Consider the following 26,921-nt stretch of genomic DNA (forward strand, 5'->3'; position numbering starts at 1 on the left):
ATGGAGGCCAATGCTGTTGGAGACACAACTGTACCCTAAGCTTAATCTGCATAGCAGGCAGGTTGAGGACATTGGTATTATCTTCCCCTCACCGTTGTTCCTTAAATTTACTGAGCATGTTACATGGACATGCCATGAGCCATTCATTGACACCTCACAAGGTTTCAGTGTTGCTATGCCATTTTGTTTTGAGCAGATCCAGGCTCCTGGGTAAGTGGTTGAGCTTGAAGGGGAATTTAGGGTTCTGCTCAAAAGTTCAACTGTCTTTTCCCTGCTATATTTCTTATTCTCTTCCACCGTGCTTTCTGACTGGCATGTAAGTGTCACACCTACGGGGTGAGAATCCCTACGCAGAGCTCAACATGGGAACTACAGAAGCCTAGACAAGCTACTCTTCATTTTAATAAATCTGCTCATTATTAATGTCATTCATCTCACCCTCTGCAAAATACTTGAAAGTCAAGGTATGCATGTTCTGAACAGATAGGTTGTGAACAGAAGCAAGAGGGGCCGTGATAATAGGAAACCTTTCTATCATTTTGTTTTTACCCAACACTTCTAACGGCAGCTATAACACTGCGTGGAACAAGTCATTTCAGTCTCTTAAACAATAGAAAGACCTAGCTTGCCTTCAGTCTCTCTGCCCCTAGCTCCTTAGCCCTAATTATGAAAATCTGGGCCAACACTGGCTAATAAAATGATCGATCACCATCCAGCTGCCTTCACAGCAGTCTTGTATTAATGAGAAGTCTATCTGGATGCACTTCTATGAAGGGGCTGCATGCCTGGTTGGATATGCCTCCACAATAAGTCACCATGGGGTTGCTAATCATTAATGGACTGCTCTGTGTAAAAATCAATTCAGGGCCTCATTTGTACCCCACCTGCAGCCACACGCCTAAGGGACTGAACTATTGCTTTCCTAAGAAGGTTAAAATTTCATAAAATATGCACTCATACTGAGGTAAACATGTTTGTAAATTCCTTACAGTGGAGAGATGTTTTGGAAGGTTCCTGAAACACACATTTTAGGTAAAGGTAAGGAGACTTGCAGGCTCAGGCCTGGAGGTTGGGGACCACAGCATCCTCCTTTAGGAAGATCATGGCTGAATTGTCCCTTTCTTATTCTCTCATACTGGTTTCCTGTCTGGCTTTAGACTACTTGATGGGTACATCCTGCAGTCACCATCCTGAATAATTTTCTGACAAAATCTACTTGTAGAGAAGCCAGAGTGAAATCAGAAACCAGCCTCTATGTTCCCCCAAGGCTATTTAATATGGGATCTGCCCTTTTCATCAGACATTCTGCCAAACTCTGCAACCAAACATCACAAGGCATATTTTAACTTTATTAAAGGAGCCATGTTTGCTCTTAAAACAAGGCCTTTGCAAGTGTAGTTGGTCTTCCCAAACCCTGTTCTCCAGAGATCAATGCAACATTAATTACACACCTTTGCTTAACAAACACAGCGTGCCATTTCTTTTTGTGATCCCCTAAACAATATTGGCATGAGATTCAAAGATGATATCAAGTATTCAGAAAAGATGTACATAGGAAATGAAAATGCTGTGTCATGATAGCTATACGAGAGACTTTAGTCATCTACGAATTTTGCTATCAGCAGGTATCATGGTACTAATTCCTCTGAGATAATAAGACATTCTTATATTATCTACCACCCTTGTACTTCTGACCTACTTTTGTTTACAGGTCAAATTTTAGAGATTTTATTATATTATCTTAAACACAATTTTCTCTAGGAAGTTGCCTTCACTATCCACATTCAATTAGATGCACTTTTGTCTAAAAATGTTCCTTAGACTTCTAGAATCTCCCTGTACTTACACTGGATTACCTAATGGTGCTTCTCTGCCAGACTGAAAGCTTTAACTGGCAGAAAATATTTGCATTGCATTCACTATTCAATCCATGTCTAGTTCAATTTTAAAAAATGGTTTAGTACATTTTATTAAATTTATATTTATTTGATGTTAGCAGGTAAGAGACATTTGTTACCATATTTACTATTCTAGCTATAGTTCAATGTTTTTTTAGCAAATGTTTTTAAATATGTTATTAAACTTATGCTTATTTGATTTCTGTTGCTTTCAAATATTTTTGATCTTTATAAAGTGTGCAGAGTTCAAGAAATTAAGTTAAATCGTGTATATAACAGCCAGTATAGCTACAACACAATTTATGCCATTAATGCTATCCCCAGTCATAACTATCCAGTGCCATATCGACTGCTGAAACAAATAGCACCTTTTGACTTAATACCACTTCTGAACACAAGCAAGTCATTTGGCAAGCCTTTCTTCCACCTAGGTGTGACTCAGAACTCGGTGGCCCAAAGAGTGGCACATTGGCGTGCTCTGTACTTTGAAGTCAAGGACCACAGAAAAGAATCAAAGTCTTATTGATCAACTCCTGCCCTTCTGTTACCACCTTGCTTTTTCCCTGAATCAAATCATAGAAGCTGGACTGCATCCTGCTTGGAAGGAAGAGAATCACCCCCTTCCAAGGATGAAGCCCTTTACTGGTTGTCTAAGACAGAGTTGCTATCTGTATCTTGTATAAATACAAGCAAAAATGTTGGCACAGCAGGTCATATTTATGTATAAACATACATACACAAACACTCATATAATGAATATAATTAGCATTAACATACACAAACACTCACATAACAAATATAATCAAAGTCAACTTGAGAGTCGTAAGGGCAGGAGGGAAGAAATGGAGCCAGGATGATGAAATTCTATTTCGAGGGGGAATGGTGGAATTCTATTTCAATTAAAATCGTTAAAAATTAATTTTGGCAAAGAGTAAAAAGAATAGAGAGAGATTGAGTTTTATAATTTGAACCCTCCATCATTTAATGACTTTTAAACAGTACAATGTTTAACAGATTGCCTACTTAAAGAAAGGTTGAATAAATTAATAAAGAATGAATGAATACACCCATACTGAAAACAAAATACCAAGGGATATAAAGTGATTTATCTTCTTATCCCATAATCATCCCACTCATGCTCAGGTAGCTTACACACTGTTTCTTAGCCTCATCTTAGAGGCCAGTGTCTTACTACCATATGGCATGGCATGAGCATGCCCCAGGATGGATTCCTGCAGTCCCATTAAGGGATGCCATCACATCCTGGTCTTGTTCACAGTGAACTAACAAGATCCATCTTCACCTAGAAGCCGGTATTCATGTAATGTGGGACCCATAGAATAAGCTTTATAATCTGCCAGTGGAGGAGTTGAAATGTTAGCACTTGATATTATTGTTCTAGTAAGTCAGGCTATTTTATCTACTCAGTGAGAGAGTGGAACACCAACAGGTAGCATGTGTTCATATTTACCCTTGAAATGCAAAGAGGAGCAGGAAAACCAGCAGACTTATCTGTGTACTTTTAGCTACACAAGTAGCAGCTTTGCTCCTGCTGGACAAACTTATCTTCTGTTTGTCAACAGCACTGCTTTTGAAAGGAGTCTGCTCTGAAGAGACCGATTTCAAAGCCAGCCTTCCTTTCTCTCTCACTTTTGTCAAAGAGCACAGGATCCTACCACACGCTCGAGTTAGAGGAAATCAAACTCATGCCTGCCATGCTGCTGAGAAAGAACTATAGTGCTCACATTCAGCACCATCAACAGTGGCCAAAATCCCTTAGGAGTGCTCCAGACTAAATGCCAATGGCAGGCTGCCTGTCCATTCCTAACTTGGTCTAGCAAGTCTCAAGATAGCAGGTACTATGTGCAATACCTTTGGCAAGGAGTACTTGGGCAGCTTTATCTGGGCAAAGGCTTCTCTTCGATACGACACGTAGTAGCTGGCTCGTCCACCTATTGTTACCTGGATCATGGGAGAAACAAGAAGAGATCAGATGGGGACACAAGTTAGAAAATACTCTCCTGTCCATAAGTAAGCTCAATAGGCTCAAAATTACCTTTTCGGGTCTATCTATTGTTAGTGTTTTGAGTCCCTGATCCCATGGAACTCCTGAGTATTTCTATGTCCTGGTGCTGATGCAGTCAATACACAGTTACAATGATAATTCCTGTGCTCCTAGGTAAAATCATAAGGTGATTCTGTATGCTGTCACTGTGCTTTGCAGATGCAACACGCCTAATGTGCATTTTCCACTGAAAACAAAGAAGCTATCAGCATCGGTTTCAATCATGATCTATTTGTCCAGTATCTGTTATTTTCTAACAATGTATTAATCCATTGCAACCACAGCATCATGATCATAAGCATTGCTTGGAATCTAAATGATTAGCACGACTCAAGCCATCACAACTGGGAAATTTCATTTCATTTCTGATGGTCACACTTTTCCATTCATATTCATAAATCCATGCATAGGACAGATGCTTTTTGATCCTTCCTGTGTGCAAGCTGATTAAAGGCAGTGAAGGTAAGAAGAAAAGTTCAGACATGGAATGTATAAACTTCTGTTTGTTCAGAGCTCAGAGGACAGGAATAGGCTTAGCCACCTCACTTGGCAAAAGATGGATCCTTCATTAGATGACATGGTATCACTCCAAAAATTGGTCCACAAGCCTGCGTTTCTGGAAATGTCCTGCCAATATGGCACAGCTCTGTGGAGGGCTGCTCTTGGTCCAATTATCCTAACTCAGGGGAAATTAATATTCACAGAAGAAGATAGCATGGCCTGTTCAGAGAAAATAGCAGGAGGACAATAGCAACCAGGCTGCTGCAGAGGCAATTACTCTAGGCACATGCTTCCTTCTCACCAAGCACATGCTGGACACCAGCCAGGACCTCACTCCTGGCCAAAAGCTGGCAGCCATCCTCCACAACTGCTAGGAGCAGTGGGGTGTAATGTCTCTGTTGAAAGACCCCCACCACCCCTCGGTCTGAAGGATGGCCTCCCCCCTGGCTGTCTTCCTTTTCCTTCACAGATTGGAAGACCCCAGAGTAGGTACTTCAAGCTGCCAGGTAGGGCAGATGTTAGACTCAGCATAAAGCAGAGTATGGGGAAAGCCTGGTGCAGATGTTAAGGCTATAAATGAAGAGTGACTGGTGTTCTCCTTCATGTTTAGGGCTATTGCAGGTCTCTATTTTCTAATGAGATTTTAATTCTAAAACTTTTACTTTTTTAGTTTCCTAAAGCACTTGTCATAAATCTACATTGTTTTGTGTTGTCTTGGAGTGGGTGTTGACATATTGAGATTGATGGTGATGGAGAATTCCAACTTTTTAAAAATAATCATTAAATTCATAGACCCGGATTGAAATGTAACTCTTGGGCATGGGCACACTCTTAGACCTTGCATGAACCTGTGCATTTATTTGTTTGATTTGATTCTATTTTAACTATAAAATCAAAACATATAAACATACCTGCCAATCAAAACACTAGATCAATAGTTTCGAGTTTTAGCATGTTTCAGAATCACCTGGATGGCTTATTAAAACTCCGACTGCTGAGCCCCATGTCTGATTATATTGAGTTTGACTAGAGTCAGTCAGTGGTCTTTTTTAATAAGTTTCTTGGTGCTGTTGCTGTCTGGGGACCAGACTTTGGATACCAGAGAACTAGATCTTCAACAGCAATCTGCACACACCTCTATGTTCCTCACCTGAACTTCCTGACTGCTATTATTCATAGCGATGATAATTTTAATTGATATGAAAGTCCTATAATTAAACTTTTTAAAATGTCCAATTAAATAGCACTTCATTCATTCACCCTATTGTCCAGTTTTCACATCTATTTTGTCCTAAGGCATTTTTTTCAACCCCAAAGAGGGTTCTCCATATGAGGTAACACTGAAGCACCCCAAATACATGCTATACTTAAAATCTAGTTCTTTATAGAGCCTCACTAAATGTGCCCTTTGGCACACATAATCACACAGAATGTTCATGCTTCAGTAATGAATACAGATTATGGTTCTTAGGGACCATAGAATGCTCTAACATATTAGAGGGCTATAGGAAGACCATATAGCCCAAGTGCTTCACCAAGTACTTATGCTAGCACAGACTCTCCCACAGGTATTTAGATGCCTCCTCCCCACTTTATCTATGTACCTCTTTGCATTTTCCAAAACTCGATAATGCCTAAACCTAAATACAAGCCTCAAGAGTCCATGGAAAGGTCTTCGTTGCCATCAGTTTACTGTGGTCCTGTCAATCAGCTACTGAACTTTACCTCTTCCTTTTTCTCAGGGATTTCAACGTTTACTCCTGTGGCATACATATTCCTGCAAGTGTTCCTTCATGTCTTATGACCTTGTTGAGGCTTCCTTCCTTCTCAGACAACACAAGGGCCACAATTTTAATGTTTGCATTTCTTATAAAATGTATGTTACAGTTTAATGCCCAGTGTTATTAAGATGTAGGGTATTCTAGAAGGTGAATAGATGTGAACACTTGAGTCAACGAAGAGCAACTGAGGCTAATAAAATGGTTACAGGTAACTAACTTTAGCCCCTCTCACCCATCTATCCCTTCTGCCATGTGAGAGCAGAATGGACAAGACACAAAATCACAGGCAGAGAAAGTGCCCTTACAGACAATGGACACACCTCTGCCTTGATTTTAGACTCGCCAGCCTCTTGGTCACAATGAAAAGTGTAATTTTGATGTTTATGAGTCACTCCGTTTAAGATTGCTTATCTCGACAGAATAAATAGTATGACACATAAATTGGCACTGGAAGTAAGCTGTTGCTAAAATATACAAATTATCCATGGAAAGGGTTTTAGAAACTGAAGTGAATCCTAGAAGAGCACACATGGCAATGAATAGAGCCTCAAGGTGAGGCAAGCTTCAGAGAAATCTTCAGTTGTCTTAGAAATGACTTAAGCAGTTGTGATCAGACTGCTAGTAGAAATGAAGACAGGAAATATGATGCCAATGAAAATTCAGATGAAAACCAGGAGTAATGAGTTAGATACTGAAGGACAGTCTACCTTCAAAAAACTTAACCGAAATAGCAGTATGTTCTAGTATGCATGGACAGCTGAATTTCAATGTACAGAGTTAGAATATTCGTTGGGAGAAACATCTCAGCAAATGTACAGCTGTGACATGGATTCTAGACAGCTTGGAAAATGAGAGAATTAATTTTGAATAGAGTTTGTATTCCAGAGGGAAGTGGTAATCAGATATTTAGAAAATTCTGATTGTGGTCATGTAAACAGTTAAAAGATGTGCTTGGGCAAGAAGGCCAAAGGTGTGGTCAAGGAAACATTTTATAAAGAGATTGGGAGGAACAGAAGGAAGGCAGATGGCATTCATTTAGAGGATGGAAGATTGGTCCCTGGGGCATTTGGAAGACTCCCAAAGCTACTACTGCCATGATAGGCCCAGAAAACCAGGGTTTTGAGGGCAGAAAGCTTTAAAGGGTTTGGGGCTTGCTATACAGCATCACCTAAGTCTCTCTTTCCCAGATTACTCTACAGATCTTTCTGGCTAGCCTTGTTGGGCCTCATGTGTGGCCCTGGCCAAGTCTCTAGAAAGTGTAAGAAATGGACTTCAAGGTGCAGAGTTCAAGGGCTACAGAAGCCTGACTGCCTCCACCAACTTTCCAAGAATGAGAAGTCCTAGGGATCAGGAAGAGGATGCTGCAGGCGTGAGTCCTCAGCTGAGTCTTCACTAGGATGGAGGTGGCAAGAGTCTGACCAGAACACAGCGGCTTCCACCTGAGAAACTCTCAGTGAAGCCATGGGGCTGAGATTTTTCCTAAGTCTTCAGGAGCATACCACAAATTATGGAGCTACAGCCTAGGAGAGCTACAGGTACTGCAATCCAATCAATGAGTGTTGCTGGACGGGCTACACCCAGAAAAGCTATAGATGTAGCTCAACCTCAATCTTCCTAGAAGACAGGGCAAACCAAGATCATTTTCAGTCTTCAGAATTAAAGTAGTTGGATTTATTGGGTTTTTGGATCTACTTGAAATCTGGTGATTTTTTTCCTATCACTTGCTTTGGTGCCTTTGCATGGAGATACCTAGCCTATATCTAACCCACCACCCTATTATAATCATATAAGAACCCAGAGCTAGAGAGCAATGTGTCTGAGAGCCAATCACACCTTCAGTCTCATCCATGTGTGATTTAGATGATCTTTAAATGATACTTTGGCTTTGGACTTTGAGGTTGTAAGTTAAGACTTTGGGGTCATTAAGATGGAACGAGGGCATTTTGTACATGACCAAAAAACAAGAATTGGACAGAGAATACAGCAATGGACTACTACTGACTAAATGTTTAAATTCTCTCCAAGATTTCTTATTAACACCTAATCTATAAATGTAGCAACATTAAGAAGTAGAATCTTTTAGGAAAGACCAAGCTTAATGGAGATACAAATGTCTTAGAGATGTATGAAACCTCCTTCCTTTCTGTTCTCCTTTGCCTGAAGAGGACAGTGAAGAAGGTCACATTTTGTTGTTGTTGTTATTGTTGTTGTTGTTGTTGTCGTCATCGTTGTCATCATTTTCTTTAACTGGATATTTTCTGTATTTATGTTTCAAATGTTATCTACTCTCCAGGTCTCCCCTCCAGAAACCCCCTATCCCACCTCACTCCTACTGCCTCTATGAGGGTGCTCCCCCAGCCACCCACCCCCAATCCTGCCTTCCTGCCCTGGCATTTCCCTAAACTGGGGCATCGAATTCCCACAGGATCAGGGTTCTCTCCTTCCACTGATGTCCAACAAGGCCATCCTCTGCCACTATGTGGCAGAGCTATGGGTCCCACCATGTGTACTTTTTGGTTGGTGGTCCAGTCCCTGAGAGCTCTGTGGGGTCTGTTAGGTTAACACTGTTGCTCCCCTCATGGTGCTTCAAATGCCCTCTGGTCCTTCAGTTCCTTTTCCAACTCCTCCATTGGGGACCCTGCACGCAGTCCAATAGTTGGCTGCAATATCAGGAGACAGCCATATCAGGCTCCCTGCAAGCACTTCCCGGCATCCTCAATAGCATCTGGGTTTGGTGACTGTATATGGGATGGATATGCCCAGGTGGGGCAGTCTCTGGATGGGAAGGCCACATTTTGCAAGCAGGAGATAAAGCTCCTTCTGGCAATGAATTAGCCTCAAGCTTCAACTTGCTGGCCCCCAGACCAGGGGAACTCAAATCTCTAATTTTTAAATAAACTATCCAGATGTGGTATTTTAGTGTAGTAACGGAATTGATTGACACAGCTGATCTCCGGGAAGACTATGAATATATGATAAGGAGTCAACTAGAGTTTGTTGAGCTTATCAACTGCACTCCAGAAGTTCCTCAGCTCTTTTATAAATTATCCAGCTATTCTTCACTGTGGCCTTATAAAAGGCATATTAGGGCAAGTGACTGGTCACAGTCAACTAAGAACCTCAGAAAGCTTAGCGCTACAACTGTACCCCTTCTCTAAGTAGCTATTATAGTCATACTCTGTCTTACTAATCTCACTATAAAACAGAACACATTGGTTTGATTCTTACATCTATTTATTTAAATCATACCAGTAAAGCTTTGCAGCTGACATGCATGTATGCCTTCTCTGCATTCCTACACAACCTGTTATGACATGGATGGGACATTGTAAAAGTCAGATCTTCTTAGGAGACATGAGGTAACATAAACAAATGTAACAGCAGTTACCATTCTGTGTCTGTGATAGGAGCTGGAAGATGCTGCAGTACACAGTTAATCTCATCACATCTAGACTTCCCAGGTCAGGAGACTGGATCATCAAGAGCTCAGCCAATACATCCAACATGGCATTCAGAGTCTCACATAGTTGCAGCCAGAAAGTGAATGCTGGCTTTCCTATTCCTCTCTCTGTGTTAACCCTGGCCCAGGAGGGAACAGGAAACTGACACTTACTAACAGCTGAATAATGGTTCTCTGGGATTAATCTGCTTCTCCACTAAGACTGTGGGTCTTCCTTCTCCACAGTTTCAGGACTACGGGTGGGCACACAAAATTCCTCTCCATTTCTGTCCGGGCCTGGATAGCTAAAGGCTTATTTCCACCCAGTATCTTAAGCTCCATATCCTCAGGAATGGAGCTACAAAGTGCTATGGAGAAGACCAGCTGATGTATTTGCTGTCTCTCCATTATTATTTGTGTGATTCTCTGGCAACCACACAGGAAGGAATAAAGTTTAGCCACTATTAATCTATTTTGATGAACTTTTCTCTTCCTTACGAGCAAATTCCCTAACAGTGTAAATCCCAGAGATTATTACTACTCGCCCCGTCAGTGACACCTTTTATTTTACATTGATGAATGCCATCCAATTATTTGCTCTGGGTCCATCCTTCATGCTAAACACAGAATTAGCTGGGTCTTTTCCTTACTAATGACTGGCTCGTTAATCTGATTTTCTGAATTTCCATTTTACAGGTTTAATTGGGCTCCTGGCCAGTGTAAATGACTCCTTTGGATAAATGTATAGGTCATTAAATATATCTGTCCCTTTTGACTATTCCCATTCTTGCTGTTGCCAAGCTTAACCTGACATATCTTTTATTATTTATTTTCATTCATTCTGTTTCTGAATGATAGACTTTCCTAGTGTACAGAGGGAAATGTGCATAGCAAAACTGAAATCAAAGCCAGTGAGTTACTTCCTGACTCAGTTCAACTGTTGAACCTCTGAATTTATAAGCAGACACAGGGAATATGAGAACAGAAACAAATATTTTTGAGTGCTTAACTTTCATGATATTATTTACTATCTATAATAATATTTGTTGATGTTATTATTTTTAATTATACAACTATTGTTAGATATTAAGTGGATAACATTTCTGGGCATTTGTGTCAAATACTGTTCATCTGTACATACTAGCCTTCTATTTTATGTTTGGGAATAAAAATGACATGTAATGAAATTATATAAAATACTCCAAAATACAAGTAAGTAAATGGTAACCCTCAAATTGAAACTTGATATTTATAGTTTTCAAAGCTTGCAACAATCATTGAGTGAGAGTCCCCAACTTCTCTGTGGAGAGGGATAGATCCCGTATCAGACAGGATGTCCTTCCAACAATGAAGACCTTTCTGTGTGGAGTTCCTTTCCACTTCTCAGTCCCTGAAAAAGCAATGCTCCATTGTTGCCCATGACTGAAAGGTGTTGCTATCAGAATTTCTGCATAAGAAGGACCACATGGGAATAAGTTTGATTTATAAAAGGACTGTTGCTCTCATAGAAGATGACATTTGGAAGCTTTTCCAGTTAGGAGATTGAGCTGGGTCTACTACAATTTGAATATTATAGATAAAGACAATTGGGCACAATTGTAGAAGCATATCAGCTGACTATCACATGGCTCAGCATTGTTCTTACTCCCTACAGAAGGGAAAGGGATATGTGAACCCTTAAGATGTACAATTACCTTTTTCAAATTCTTTGCTCATTTATTCCACTTAGTTATTCAAAATAAATCTCAATGTTTTTAAGCCTTTATCCTCTTCTCCACTTAACCACTAATAAAATTCTTTCAAAGAACTTTTTCTTTATTTTAAGAACAAAGAGACAGTATTCTCAATACTGGACCCTAAGAGTCCACCTTCATGCCTACAATCCCAGATGCCCAGGAAATCAAGACAGTGAAATCACTACTTCATCTTCAGAGTTTAAGGTCAGCCTGAACAATAGAGTGAAACTTACTTCTTAAAAATGGGTCATCTTGATGCCTTTCATCCTACCAGCACTGGAAATCATTATGACATAATTTTTCTTTTAATAAAATATAGATTTTTAAAAATATTGATAAAAAAAATGGGTCAATGAACAGCCATACTTCTCACCAAAAACTTGCTACCATGTCTACACAGATGCCAACTGTCATGGCAGCTTCCTCATGGTAGAAGGAAATGCCTCAGCTAATGTGAGTTTATTTCCCCAAACTGCTTTGCTAAGGTTCCCCCCCAAACCTGTCTATCCCAATGATGCAACACTTGGAACAACACAACATCCTATCAACAAGTCATCTCCTATGCTAGACTTTTCAGAGTTCAGTGTTTGTCTCACTGATGTTTGCTTATTTTATAGGCCAGAGGCTCTGTAGTATACCCTCTTTTATATCGTTGTGTCTAGAAAGAGTGAGTCTATTACTTAACGCTGTATCTTATGCTGATGCAGGACCTCCATTAAACCAGATTCGTACATAAAACTTTTCATTAGTACCAAACGTCATAGTACCAAAATAGCTTCACCAAGAATAGATTTGGGATGAAAAGCTGAAACTGAAGCCAATATTTCTTTCTCTTTCATGACGTGTGTCTATAGGGATGGAAGAGGATGGGGGAGATGAGTAATGAACTTGCCAGTAAAGTCACGTGTCAGAAACTACGGATGAAGCAACCACTACCAGCTCCACTGCTCACCCAAACCATCACCAGACCACTAACCTACCTCCCCGCTTGTTACAAATGCTGGTAGGCAAGAGAAAGTTGATGAGCAAGAAAGCCATGGGACAGTGAGCTCCTGATTAGACACAATGGCCAGAAGAATTAGTATGCTTAACTCTGACCACCTGTATTTCATCAGATATAACAAAGGAACCCAGTTTCCAATTATGTATGTCCTCAAAGGGAATACTTTCCCCAATTTTTAAGAATAAATCACATTAGTTGGTACCCTAGAAATGTATCTGAAAATGGTTTCTTGTCCTGGCTGATTTAATGACCTTGAAAATTAATTTAGATTTTTCTCTTCTGAAAAATAAAGATATGACTACTACTTCTGATGATAAAGTATTGGAATAGATTCCTCTTCACAGTATGCACGTGTGCACAAGTGTGTGTGCCCACACACGCACACACACAGAGAGAGAGAGAGAGAGAGAGAGACAGAGACAGAGACAGAGACAGACACAGACACAGACACAGAGACAGAGACAGACACAGAGACAGACACACAGAGAGAGAGAGAGAGATAGAGGGAGGGAGGGGAGGGAAAGGAGCTTATTTTATATTACTTGTTCAGGAATTTGCAGAAAAAGATGACTGTAGCCATATAATACCTTATGAAGACTGACTATGTAGTAGTTATATATAGTCACCTGATCATACTGGCCAAGCATAGAGCTATGAAATTCTTATTCTTATCTTCAGCCAGGATGACATTCCAGGGGGGAACCAAAAATAGAGAGCACCAACCCTATATGTGTCACAGACTACCATTAATGAATACAAGTTAGTTGCCATAAACAAGTTACCTTGGGGAGGGAGGCATCATGGAGTTCACATAGTGCTAATGAGTTGAATGGCCTATAGAAAGTGGGCAGTCCCAAAGTGGCAGAGTTCAGATTTCAATGTAGGTTATTCTATCCTGACAAGGTCAGTTCCACTAGATAGTCCAGAATAAGTCTAAATTGTCTACTCTGAAGCCTCTCCAAGGGATGACTAGTTTAGGATGAATCATAAAGACCCGTGCCTAGGGTCAACCAATTTCATGGTGGCTTGTCCCTCTCATCCTCCAATTTCCCATCCCATTCATCTTTATTTCCCTCTGAATTGTAGGCTCTTTGTTGATAGCACACTTCCTGTGCTTACTAGTTGTACAGTAGGAAGCTGGCCCATTTGCAGAACTATATTGATTCTGAAGGTATATAATGTGTCTTATTGTTATCTTGGTTCTCTCTTGGCAAGCTGCATTCATGTAACAGCATCTGGAATCTTTGCAGTGCTCTATGCTCTTAGTTTTTCTTTCTTTTCTCTGTTTTCCATTGCTCTTTAATAATTTCATGCAATATATTTTTGATCATATTCGTTCCCCTCCACTGACTCTTCCTCGATCTTGCCTCACCTTCCAATTCAACTTTATATTATTTCTTTCTCTTAAAACACACACACACACACCACCACCACCACCACCACCACCACCATCACCACTATCACCATGGAGTCTATTTTTATTATTCTGATTCTTATTTGATTCTAATACAATCCAAAAGATTTAATTACCATAATTTTATAGTTAAAGGGCCCAAGGTCCAAACAGACTACTTTAGGTCACTTTGTTGATTAAACTTGGGGATCAAGGGAAACCTCCAAACTTCTGACATTTAACTCCAGGCTTTTTTCATTTTTCTTTACATCTAAAAATCTATGTTTCCTGAGTCAAAAAGAAAAGGAAAACAGAGATGAGAGACCATTGCATGGATTGTAATATAAGTGAGTAGTGATTTTACATCAAATATTCCTCTGAGTGGTTGATAAAAATTCAACATGGAAATCAGGAGCTGTAAGAACGTTCACCTGCCTGTGGGAAACAGAGCAGCTGATGACAAGATGTTCTTCGCCAACCAGTGCAGAATCCACATATTAATTAATGCTGTGAGCTAGTTCATACTACCGTTTGAACTTTCTCATGTGAGCCAGTTCACACTATTGTTTGAACTTTCTCGTGTTTGTGTACTACTTGTCAGATAGTGGTTCTGGCTTCACTGTTATATGTATCATTTATCAACAGGCAGGGGCATGGTGAGCACCTCTGTGCCATGACTGGGTCAACTATTGCCGTGGAGGCAGTGACATCAAGAAGTCCACCATCCTTTGGGAAGGCAAGAGTACTATACAAGGTGTACCAACAACAATGAAAAAGAATTGACAGTGCCACGCCCATCCTCACCCCTGGCAGGATGAAGGCTAGTTTCTGTAACATTCCCTGCACAGAACATCCATGGTCAGGTGAACTTAGTCTAATGCACCTTTCTATAATTAGAATGGATTAGTGTTGGCTACTGTGGGCACCACAACCATCCTACTGATGTTTGCAGAAACATCAAGGGACAAGAAAACACAAGTCAGCAAGGTCACAGGATGAGCAGAGGCCTAAGCTGGTTTTAACTACATAGTATGACCCCAGAGAGCTTGTGGATATAGACACCCTTTTACATCATCATCCATAGTGTGTCACATATAAATGCTCACACACATGCATGCATGCACCCAACCCCAAATACACATACACTTCTACACGAGATCATATGTAATATACAAAAGAGTGTGATTTATAATCCTGCAGGCTTGGAAGAATTGATCCCTAACCATGAAGGGCATTCTGCTTGCTGAATGGGGGTGATAAGACATACAGATGAGAGAGGCCAGACAGGTGGGATTGTTCTAAGTGACAGATGGGGAGGGGATCAAAGGAAAAGATGGGGAGAGGGTATGACGTAACCTGGAGAGGGAAAGAAAGAAGAGGAAGGAATCCAGAAAACCTAGAGCTGCACATGAATGGATGTAAATCTCCATTATGTTGGGAGTCTCTAAAATTTCAGAATATTCTGTGATGAAGAAAGTCAGTAGGATCTAAAAGCAATAGAAGAAGACAGAGGGAAGGATGCTGAGAATTGTAGTGTTTCTAACAGAGGAGAATCGCCATCCATCCACTGAGAACTGTGGTGTCTCTAATGGAGGAGAATCACCTCCCATTCATGTCACAAGCATGTCTGACAGTTCAAGGGAAGAAGGAACTTATCCCTTGCATCTTTCCCCTCTCATACAGAGAACACCTACGAAGCAATTACACAGTACCATGAAATACTAAGCACAACCACATTCAGAGTTCTCAGAGTATTTTGTCCTGTGTTACATCTGGAAGCAAAAGGCAGTGGGCAGCCAGGAAACCTGCAAATTTATCCCAGGGAACTGGACACCAGGCCTTGGGAAGAAAGACTCTGCTCTATTTACCACAGCACGTCTTCCCAAAGTGTCTATCTCTTCCAAACGTATTCCTCACAGAAAAAGGTGCAAGCAATCAGGAGTAAGAAGGCTTAGAGAGCCATGTGGCTGTTGTTCAGCTCTGGTTCCTGTGAAGTATGCCCTCAGCTAGAGGAAAACCGGAAAACCAGGAGAAGTGGATGATGCAGATTAAAGGATCAAGCAATTCTGAAATGCAAAAAAGCACAGAGGAAAAGCCAGGCCTGCTGTTGTTGCTGTTGCTGTTGCTGCTGCTGCTGTTGTTGTTGTTGTTTTCAATGGAGGCTTGCACTATAGCTTCAAATCTAGAAGAATGGCATAGAATAAAGTCGAGACAGTATGGCAAGGGGGAGCCAAGAAGGGAGGGAAGGAGTGGCTGACAAAGAAGAAGCTAGAATCCAGTGGCCCAATGTCTCCTCCTCCCCAGGCACTGGTCTAGATTCTAGCATAGCTGCTGTGTCTCAGAGCTCTGGCCTCTCCATGGCACTCCTGAGCTCTGGCTTTTAAATCCAGCAGGTCTGCCTGCTAGCACCCACCCCTCCCCAGGATGGCAGGACTAATCAAACTCATCCTTTAAGCATCTTCATCCTATTACTTTCATAATCAGCTTCTAATGTCCTGTTCGATAGCGGTGGGGCCAGCTAGACCCAACACTTGAACAGCTGCTTGGGCTGTGGAGCTATTCTCTGCGCCATTGATCACAAGGACAAAAATCAATCCTGGCTAAGAAGAAAGAAGTTAAAAATAAATTGAGGGGATTGATTTCTGTTCAGACCTTCTGACTCCCAATTTAGGAAGGGGGAAGGAAGACTGTACATGTGCGTGCGTGCGTGTGGATCCTTCTGTCATGAATTCAGTTCCTACATCTCAGGCTCCAGTGCAAACTCTGAAGGTATTTTATGGATTCGTGTAATTCTCTTTTAATGGATGTTCTATGCTATTTATTTTTGCTTCTTAATAACTATCAGAGGTAAGAATTAACTTAAAGCATGAACTCCCACTAAAGTAGAAGTAAAAGGTACGATCAGAGAGAGTTGGCTCACTTGGTGAAGTGCATGCTGCTCTGTGAGCGTGAGGATTGAGAGAGGGTAAAAGATGAAGAAAATTTCCAGCATCCAAATGGAAAATTATGTGTGATGGTGAGTGAGTGAGATCTCAGTACCAAGAAGACTGAGAACAGAGCATCCCTGAAGCTTGTTGTCTGACTGGTCTAGCTGAATCAGTGAGCACTGGGGTCAGTGATAGACCCTGTCTCAGAAAATAGGATGGAGACTGAGCTCTATCTGCCCTATAAACACACACACACACATACACACACACACACACACACACACACACGCATGCATATAGAGGGGTTGAGGGAGATAAAGCATGGAATATATTGCGTGCCTGTTATCCCAGTGCTGAGGAAGCTAAAGCTGGAGAGCTCTCAATTTGAGTTCAGATTGAGCTATGTAGAAAAAAAAAAATTCCAAAACAACAACCAATAGAAGAAAAGCAAGCTTTGTCTAGTTCATTACCACATCCCCAATGTGTGGCTACTGTGCTTTGTGGATGGTAACAACTTCAGAAATATTTGTTGATAGAGTAAATAAATGAATAGATTCCTATTTCTGTCCCTTGCCAATATGTAGATTTGTTCATGGATTTATCAGACTATGCAATTATTGTGTACGATCCTTCTCTCCCTAGATTATAAACCCTCCTATGACAGGTACTATGTTTTTCTTATTTGCATATTTATTTCTATATGTGTGATCTCCAGGGAGAATAACCTTATTTACTTTTGGACTTTTTTTTATTTCATATTTACTCTGTTATTTCTTTTCTGTCTGTGTGTTCCCCCAGAAGTTGTGCTGGGGAATGAATTAAAAAAGAAAAGATTCAGCAATTCTGTATGAGATCTAGCAACAGTGCAAATATATCCTTTCTCCACATAATTCTTATATTGAAGATACAAGATATGGAAATCCCCCCTGAGTGACATGCCCTTACTTTGTGACTAAAAGGGACAACCTATATGGTGAGCAGATCATTGGAATTTTAGAATGAGAAATTATCAGAAGGTCCTGTCTGGAGTCAAATGACCCATTGCTTTCCAATACAGGCGCTCTGAAATGTTAAGATTCGTATGAGTGACATGAGGGTGTTTCTAAATGGACAATGCAAATTCTGGAGGTGTGTTGAAGCTGTATCAACCCTTACCCTTGTAAAGTAGCTCCAACTCACATGCACCTGGCCTTTATTTTTAGACTTCCCTGATTCTTTTGCCTCAAAGGTAGTTCCGAATCAGCCAGAGCACCATAAAGTTCCAATGATCTTCTTAATGCAACCACTCATCTCGTAAAACAACAAATAAGCTTTATAGATGATTCGTGGTGGCTCCAGATCACAGAAGTTAATGATAAAAATGCAATCACGCCAAGGAAGACTGCCCCTCAGTTGTCTATCTTACCAAGGCATACCTTCTTCCTCTCATGGAAGGTTCTTTGCCTTGCACTGTGCCTAAGCTGGCCTGTCAAGTAATTCCCCTACTGTTATTCTCCTTCTGTGCAGTCTGTCACAGAAACAGTGCTTTCTTGTATGTTTTTGAGGATTTCTCATAAGCAACACAGAGAGATGAATGACTTCCTCTGTCATTTACCAACAAACAAAGAGAAGCACAGTGACTTCTCCATAAATGATTGAAAATTCAATGAACAAATGAGAGGGTAAAGAAATTTAACTGCCAATTGGTACTTCTTCCTTTGATTGAACCTATCTGAACCGATGAGATCTAATCAGGCTGTCTGATTAATCACTGTTTTTTCTATGGTGAAATTTCAGAAGCCTCTCTTCTCATTGACAATGAGCGGAATCAGAGTTTCAGTCCTAAAAGCCGCTTGCAGAAATCCAAAATGTTTGCTCACCACATTAGGTAGGTTTGAAGTTAAGAGCAAGTGATTAAAAAATTTAAAAGCTGAAACTCTGAAATTAATAGACATATATATCCTAGTTAGAAGGGTAATGGAAAGAGAACAGACTTAATAGCCTACTTCTCAGTCAACAACCCAGCTGCCTTCATTTTCACCATGCTGGGTTTTACAACAGCATAATTATCTTTAATAGGAAAAGGCTACAGAAAAGAGATTCTCCTGGGACCTGGGAATAGAGGAATAGGTGTCCAGGAATTGCAGAGACTTGGCAGGGAATTGGAATGGGGACACTAAGCCAAATCACAAATCCAGGCTCCTCTGAGTCTTCCAAGGGGATCCAAAGAAAACTACATTCCCAGATTTAAAATGTAGCAAGAAAAGTATCCAATGAGCAACAAGAGAAAGAGTAGAAATGTTGACTTGAAGGATGCTTTGCCGCTGTTACTGCATGGTCACTTTGTATCCCTGGGATGGGTGTGTGAGGATTATCTCTCAGAGTCACAGGAATGACCACATTGTACAGAATGTCATTAAGCTCTTATTTGGTTGATGATACAGTAAGTTTCTAATATGAAACAAGATTTTCATATCAGGGAGTAGATGAGACTTTCCTCCCCTAGAAAGTACAGAAATTGGACAATACCCACCTATTTTTGTTGTTAAAGCCTCCCAGAGGAGCACCTGAGACTTATTCACTGCTAATGAGAAGGAAAACGAAACATGAACTAGGCTGTTGTCTTCATTATGTTTTAGAAGCTCCAGCATCCCAGAGGTCACTTTTAGGCTCCCATTTCTTTAGCTACATGACAAAGTGGGAGTCTATACACCACAGAATCTTGGTTACCCCCACTGGAAAGTTAAAAACAATATAATATTTATCACATAAAAGCTTGTGAACATTGCAATGATTTTAAAGAAAATAAAGCCAAACACACATATCAGATACACAATCGGCATTAAGAGAACATGAGGTCCTGTTCCTAGAATAACTTTTTTTTTTTCAGTTTGCTGATGGTTGGGAAAGATTTGTGTGGTCAGGAATCAAAGAACATCCCAAGGGTCACTGCTTCTAAGCTGAAAACGGCAGGCCTCCCGACTGTGTGGGAGATTGTAAAGGGTGTGGCTAGTATCTACTTTGAACTGAAGATGGAAAATCCCATGTGTTGTCTTAGTCCACACACCTACCCTTCTGACCAGGGCTCAGAGGCTGTCTCTAATGATAAGAAGCTCTATACTTAGCCACCATGAGTGACATTGTCCAATCATTATTTAGATAACCCTGCCATCTCTTCGGTATGGAGAAGCTACTGCTAGTTTTCGCAACTAACCAAAACAACTCAACCTTCAATATACCTATTCACAATTGATCAAGGCCCAATCAATAGATGGTAATGCATGTCTGGCACTGTAAACCTAGCTAGTAACTACCTGTAGCTGCAGTAGTCACAAACCCAATATGAAAACCATTTTCTTAAATCAATTTTATTCTGATAGGAGTCTAACATTCCACTGAATAGTGTGGCTCATCTTTACTAAAGAAGATTCTATTTTGCAACTGACAAAGGCTGCTTGCTGAAAATGCAGATCTGGTCAAAATGAAGCAATTACAGGAGTTAGGGAGCTCAGACCCAACTGGTACATCTACAATGCAGCCTCTGTACCAAATCTCAGAGAACACTGTGGAAGCAGGGACAGAAAAATTGTAAGAGTCAAAGGATGCTACCACCAGCTATAAGATGCTGTCTTCTAGAACTGACAAGGACACTACATCGTGAATTTTCCAATAGGGTTGCCTAAACAAGACATTTAAAATGACCACACAAGTTAACATGCCAATATGAGTGGGGAAAATTCCATAAGGCCCCACCCCTAGAGGAAGAGCTATGAATAATTAATAGCTGCTGAGAGAAAGAAAGTCAGTTTTCTCTAGGGAACATTACGACATAGTAATAATTCAAGAAGTGATCATGGATTCCAAAGGTGGGGAAATGGAAGAATCAAGTGGTAAAAGTTATGTGACTACAGTTCTCAACTATGAAATTCTTTTTTTGTTTTTTTAAGGAACAATATTTTCTAGTTCCATCCATTTGCCTGCAAAACTCAGAATGTCCTCATTCTTAATAGCTGAGTAATATTCCATTGTGTAAATGAACCACATTTTCTGTATCCATTCTTCTGTTGTGGGACATCTGGATTGTTTCCAGCTTCTGGCTATCACAAACAAGGCCACTATGAACACAGTGGAACCTGTGCCCCTGTGGCATTTGGACATGGGATTCCTCAAGGTATGATGCAAACATAGAAAGAGAACCAAGATAAACATTGGAAAGGCCAAAGCAGAAAGAAGGAGGGTAGAGGGAAAGCCTCCTGTGTAGCAAGTATGGTGATACCAGAAAGGAATGTGAAAAGTATATACTATTTAGAATGGTGTTGGAAGAAGGGTGCTCCAGGACTGTCAGGGCAGTCAGGAGTTCTGCAGATAGGCTAGCCAAGTTAATCACTGAGAAACATTGTAAGTATATAATTCACGGGCATCTTTGATAAACTCAGCCAAAGCAATTTTAGTGGAGTGGCAGAGGCAGTCCCAGGTGGGTTTCAGAGAGGGAAATGGGAAAAAGGAAGATGAATACAGATGGTGCTCAATAAATTGCTGGCAAATGAAATATGATACTTGTAGAAGGAGGTCAGAGAAAGTGTGGCTTTGCTTTGTTACTTAAGAATGGTAGAGATTTGAAAATGTGTGACTACTGATGGAAGTTCCAAAATAGGCATTAGTGATTTAAAGATACGAAAGAAACTGAGATGGATTGCTAGCCTAAGACTCTGTGACAGAGAGGAAGAAAGGGGTTTGGTATTTGAATTGAGAGATTGGTGCCTTTGTTTCTGGCATCATTCACTGTACCCATTAATCTGACTACCCACTAGTTCCCATAGAAATATCCGACTCTTCCAAGGAGAAGTGAACCCAGAGTAGGAACAACCGCATACATAGTTTTTAATTTCATTTGGTGAGAAATGGTCCAGGAATAGAAAGCATGCAACCGGGAATCAAGAAGTAGAGGGGAAGAGAAAGCCATTGCAAGCAAATCACTAACTTGCTATCATAATGGTTCAGTACCACTGGGGTCCTATCAAAGAAAACTTCTAGCACATGAAGCTTCAAGTTGTTCACCTGGATTGGGAGGGGGAGATGCTAAGACAATATCTACTGACTCTTAGAAGATGTATTGTCAGAGGTTCTAGACATCCTCAAGGTTTGTGTCTGCCCTAGAATGGTCAAGTGGTCTCTTGTGAAGATATAAATTGAGGATAAATGAGCTGCAGAACAAAAAGCAAGGGACCTGCAGGGTAGCTAAGGCAAGCTGATAGCCTGCCTCCCTTATTCACAGCTGGTGATGGAGGCCAACATGAGCCAGAAGGATGAGCAGTGGAACCTGGAAGATGTCCTGCAGATCCACTGAGTAGCATCCTTACATGAGCACAGCAGCACTCTGCATTTATTACTGAGACCATCTTAAATACTAGCAGGAACTAGTACACCAAGCCACCAACTTCAATATAAGCCGGGTCCCAACCACATGACGGCGGAGGGATTGTCCTTGGTGCTGGATATGTAAAACACATGTACTTAAGATTCTGGAAGTGTTTCAAGTGTGTACACCTAAGCATATCTTTGTTAGACTTCTTATGAAGACTATCTCTTTCTTTTTAATTTCCCTTAAAACTTCTGGGTTGTAATTGTGTCCCTAATGATGAAATTGCTATTTATTTAACATCTGAAAAGCTTTCCCATTAAAGCTGAATTAACATCATTTAAAATATCACCAAATAGTTTTCTTTGAATAATTACACTCTATTAATTACTGCCACGGGGCTTCTCTTCCTATCAGAAAGAGAACAATTAGAGAAATAGTAGCTACACCATAGGGACATCTCCATGTCCCATGATGATGTATAAAGTAGGCTCTTCAATAAAGTATCAAAACCTTGATGAGCCAAGACCAAGACGTTACACATCTCAAAAGATAATTAAGGCTCAGAACATATCTTGTCTCGTGAGATTTTTTTATGACAGCACCGTGGAAGTTACATAGGAAGACTTTTATCCTGCACATATGTTGAACCATGAGCTGATCCCATGAGTAATTTAAAAATGAGTTTGGCAAAGAGATTGAGTAATCTTTCATTTGACAGGCTTTAGAGAAACCTTTAAAAGAGGGTCTATATACATACACAGAAGAGTAAGGCTGGGTTTAGTGTGTGGATTAGTGATGATTTTGCCTTTTGTAGGGCTTTGTAGTTTTCAAAGCACTTCAAATGCTTATTAGCAGCTCCCATGATCCTCACAACAACCTTCCATTTTGCACAGGGCAAGTAGCATGATTCCACTCTACAGAGATGAGAAGATGAGTTCTCTGAGAGTCTTGTCAGTGTTCCCTGGCTGGTACAGAGCAGATCCCTGAATACAGAGGGGGTCTTAAAAACCAGAGCCCTTTCCCTAACCTCAGACCCCTGGCTCCTTGAGTCATAAATACTTGGAGGGCAGGGACAATGTCTTTTGCCTCTGTCATGTCCCATTCCACTTAGCATATTTTATGGGGCTCACTAGAGATCTATCTCTTAGCTTTGAACACTCATTAATGGCCAGTACTTATGAGACATAAGGTATGGTGATACTTTATAACATAGCTACATTTCTCTGTATATGCATGGAATTCTTAAAATGCTGCAGCAACGGGTTGGCTTGATTGTGGAATCATAGTCATTCAAGAAGCAATCTGTCCATTGCTCCATCCTCATTGAAGTGGGGGTTTCCTCTGGACTGCATCCAGAGTATTACTAGGAGTTGAAAGTAGTAATTGGTAGTAAATAAGTCTATACCATAATGTCTGTCCCTAGGAAATGTTCGTAACAGCTTAGAAAAGATCCAGGATGTTAGTGCCTATTAGGGAGGGTGTTGGACAACTTGGTTAGACTCTTACTGTGCTGATTTTTGTTTTCATTTCTGTAGAACAGAATCATGCCACTTGCTCTATACAAATTGTTGTAAGGCATACAGGAGCTTCAGTGAGTGTATATAAGCCCTTCTATAAGCACTTTTAGGAACCCTCCGATCTCTTCACTATGTCCAGCAACTAAAAGGAATTCTTTCTCCAGAGTATTTAATTTTCTATGTGTAACCACCCAGGCCAGGATCAAGATCACCTAAGAAAGCAAGGGAAACAACTTGTCTTAGGTAAAAGGAACAGAGATTAGAAAGTGTGTGGGTAATAACTTCAGCAGTCAGCAAGGTTTTCCCTCCTTCAAATGTTCACTTGCTCTTCCATTTGAGCATGTCATTTCTATCTGTAATTAATCTGACTTCCCCTGCATTTTAGATACTCAAGGGGATACAAGTGAATGTGAGTGCTAGTTTACTCAGTGAGTGAATGAAGCCTCACATGAGAAGTGACCTCATGTGCCATGCCATCATGAGAAGCTAGGACAGAACTTCGTCCTAGCTACAGCGTGTGATCTACAGCGGATATAAGAAACCTTATAAAGCCATTTTTTTTTTTTTTGGTTGTTGAAGTCCCTAGTAGCCAGGGTATGAATCCTTTTGCTGAAGGAATTTTAGGATGATTGTTGCTGAACTAACTGTTCTCCAGACTAACAACTAGAAAAGCTATCCTATAAGGATAAATGGCAGGGTTGTCAATCAACTTGGCTCAGAAGGAATCAACTTTCCAACCAACCTCCAACCTCGCTCTTACCTATGGAAGACAGGCTGTTTCTTTTATCTATGTGGAGCCCCGGACTTTCAGGCCAATTCATTCCCAGAAAGCATGGTTTTCTGGGAAGAATTAACACATTTTGATTTCAGTAAGAAACCCAAGACAGAAAAGGTACCAACAGGTTAGCAGATAGCACAGCGTCTTATACAGCTTGCCGTAGCGCGGCTAGAGGGCAAGCATAAGGTCCCCTCCAGTGAAGCCACTGAGATGGTGACCTGCACTGCTTGGCCACTCCTGAAATACAGGGTGAGCTAAAACCTTTGCAGTTTATAAAATCTCCTACCACACACAGAACATAGGACTGAGAATAATAGATCTAGGAAAGACAATTTTTATTGGTTCTGGGAAAAGCTTTTCTTTGGAGGTACAATAGAGAAGATGTGAAATTTTCACGTGAAATTACATCATAGTGAGAAGTGTAATAGATTAATCAAATGCTTCTCATTAGTTAGAGGTTGCCTGGATTTTGCTGTTTAACTGTACTCTCAAAGATATAGAGTACTTACTCATATGCAGAGAAGATGTGGCCTTGGTTTCACCTGCTTTTCTAGTGGCTGTCTACTCAAAAAAATGGCCCGACCTCTGACCAATGTAGTCACCAGTATTTTATCATTGACTTTGACACTCACTAGCATCAGAACCCAGTGGTTAAATGAATGCAACTCAAGCAAAACAATAAAAAGAGTGAACAAAACTGTTACTCTCTCCAAAGAAGTACTAAGCCAATGAGATTGCTTCCCTACAATCCTCTCCTACTCTTATTATTATTTTTAATTTCTGAAATGATACATAAATCCAGAAAATTACACATATTTTGGGGGTACAATGCAGTGTGCTGCTATCTGTGTATATTCGTATATTGTACAATGCTCAAATCAGGGTAAACACCCCACCCATCCCCACTCCCACCCACACATACACACATATGCACACGCCCACACAAATGTGTGCCACACATGCACACATACGCACACAGACGCAGCTTGGAAAACTCCACCTGGCTTTATGGTGAAACTCTGTAATTCCTCCCTGCTGCCTGGTAACACAGCCGGAGCACAGTCATCACAGGCACTCTAGTGAACATCACACTCCAGTGCCTTCCTAAGGCTTAACTCGAACGTTGTTCCCTGTGCTCAATGCTTCTTCACCTTCTTCACCTTCCCCTTTCCTCTAGCCTCTCCTGCCTCTGTCAATCAATGTTCTGCCCCCGACTACAATGAGATCAACTGTTACAGGGACTCCTGTAACCTGTGAGTGAAAACCAGTGGTTCTTGTCTTGCTTTACCTGGCTGATTTGATTAGCATAATATCCAGACTGTCATTCTTTTTAATGGCTGAATAGTATTCCACTGTGGTTATATATCACATTCCCTAACATTTATAAGTTAATAAACACTTTGGATTACTATAACTATAGCTTCGGTAAAACATGCTGGTGTTTTCGACATACTGATTGCACGTCATTTGGATACACACCTGGTATTTGTTGGAAACTCTGGTTTTTCCTGAGATATAAAGCTATTAGAAACAGCATTTGTCTGGGAAAGATGACAGAATAGAACGGATCTTCGGATGAGGTCCTTTTTTGTTTGTTTGTTTTCCATTGTTCTTTTCGTCAGTTCTGTTTCTGCTAGCATTATAGCCAGACTTAAAATAGCAACACCAGACAAATTAAGTGGAAGATTTACCTAAGTACCGTATGCTAAACTTAAGTTATCTACTTGATAGAGTGTACTTTTAAAAAAAAATCTACCTGTACAAAGCTCTACTTTGAACACCAAACTCCTCAAGGACAGCAAATGCCCTTCCATAGAACACAGAGTCATCAAGGCCAGCATGCCTTGGAGACAGTAGACTCATGTGAGATGCTCTACCCAGCTTTTTCCCTTTACCAGTGAATTTTCCTTGATAGGTGTTGTGGGGCTAGTGGACTGGTCCCCAACCTGGTGTGTCGGGATGTTGTCAAGCATCATCTATGAGCTTAAACCATGGAGACTTTATCAGCTGGGTGGTTTTCTGCTTCTGAGGCATCATTATTTGTGAATCAGAAAGGCCCTTGGTTTAGAAGCAGATCTTGGTCACCAAAGTAGAATCTCACTTTCTGCATAATAAAACCCAAACTGATCCTTATTCCAACTTTCCAGTTTATATTCCCACAAATGACCAGAAACCCTCAAAGTTTTAGAAAATCACTTGAGGTGTTTCCTCTTTATTATTGAATGCATACTTATAAAATGATTTAAAACTGCTTTAAAAATAGAAAATGAAGTTATCAAAAACGTCTCATGGCAGAGGCAGATGTGGACACACGGACATCTGTAATTCCAACCCTCAGCAGGTTGAGGCAGGAGAACAGTCAGCTCAGTGCGTAGGTAAGAGCTACTACTAGAGGTGGTATCAGGTTACTTCTGAGATTTCTTGGTGGAAAGAAGGGTGAGCACTATTATCGGGATGTAATGAAAGAAAAATGGAAGTTACAAAGCACCGTGGGTAGAGGGTCCTGACACACAGGTCCCGTGGTTATGCCTAGCTCCTCTGT

At 40.7% G+C, this 26,921-nt stretch overlaps 1 protein-coding gene across 1 annotated transcript in view; it reads right to left on the minus strand.

Moving 5' to 3' along the window:
• The window catches only part of Sorcs3 (sortilin related VPS10 domain containing receptor 3), a 596,124-nt gene that overhangs the window by 114,882 nt on the left and 454,321 nt on the right, over positions 1 to 26,921 (minus strand). The window contains exon 8 of the mRNA XM_021151815.3: positions 3,771 to 3,860. Within this exon, the coding sequence (XP_021007474.1) occupies positions 3,771 to 3,860 (90 nt within the window). The remainder of the gene's footprint in view (positions 1 to 3,770; positions 3,861 to 26,921) is intronic.

This window comes from Mus caroli, unplaced genomic scaffold, assembly GCF_978045245.1.
Source record: "Mus caroli unplaced genomic scaffold, Mus_caroli_1 scaffold_20, whole genome shotgun sequence".
In the NCBI taxonomy this organism is placed as follows: Eukaryota; Metazoa; Chordata; class Mammalia; order Rodentia; family Muridae; genus Mus; species Mus caroli.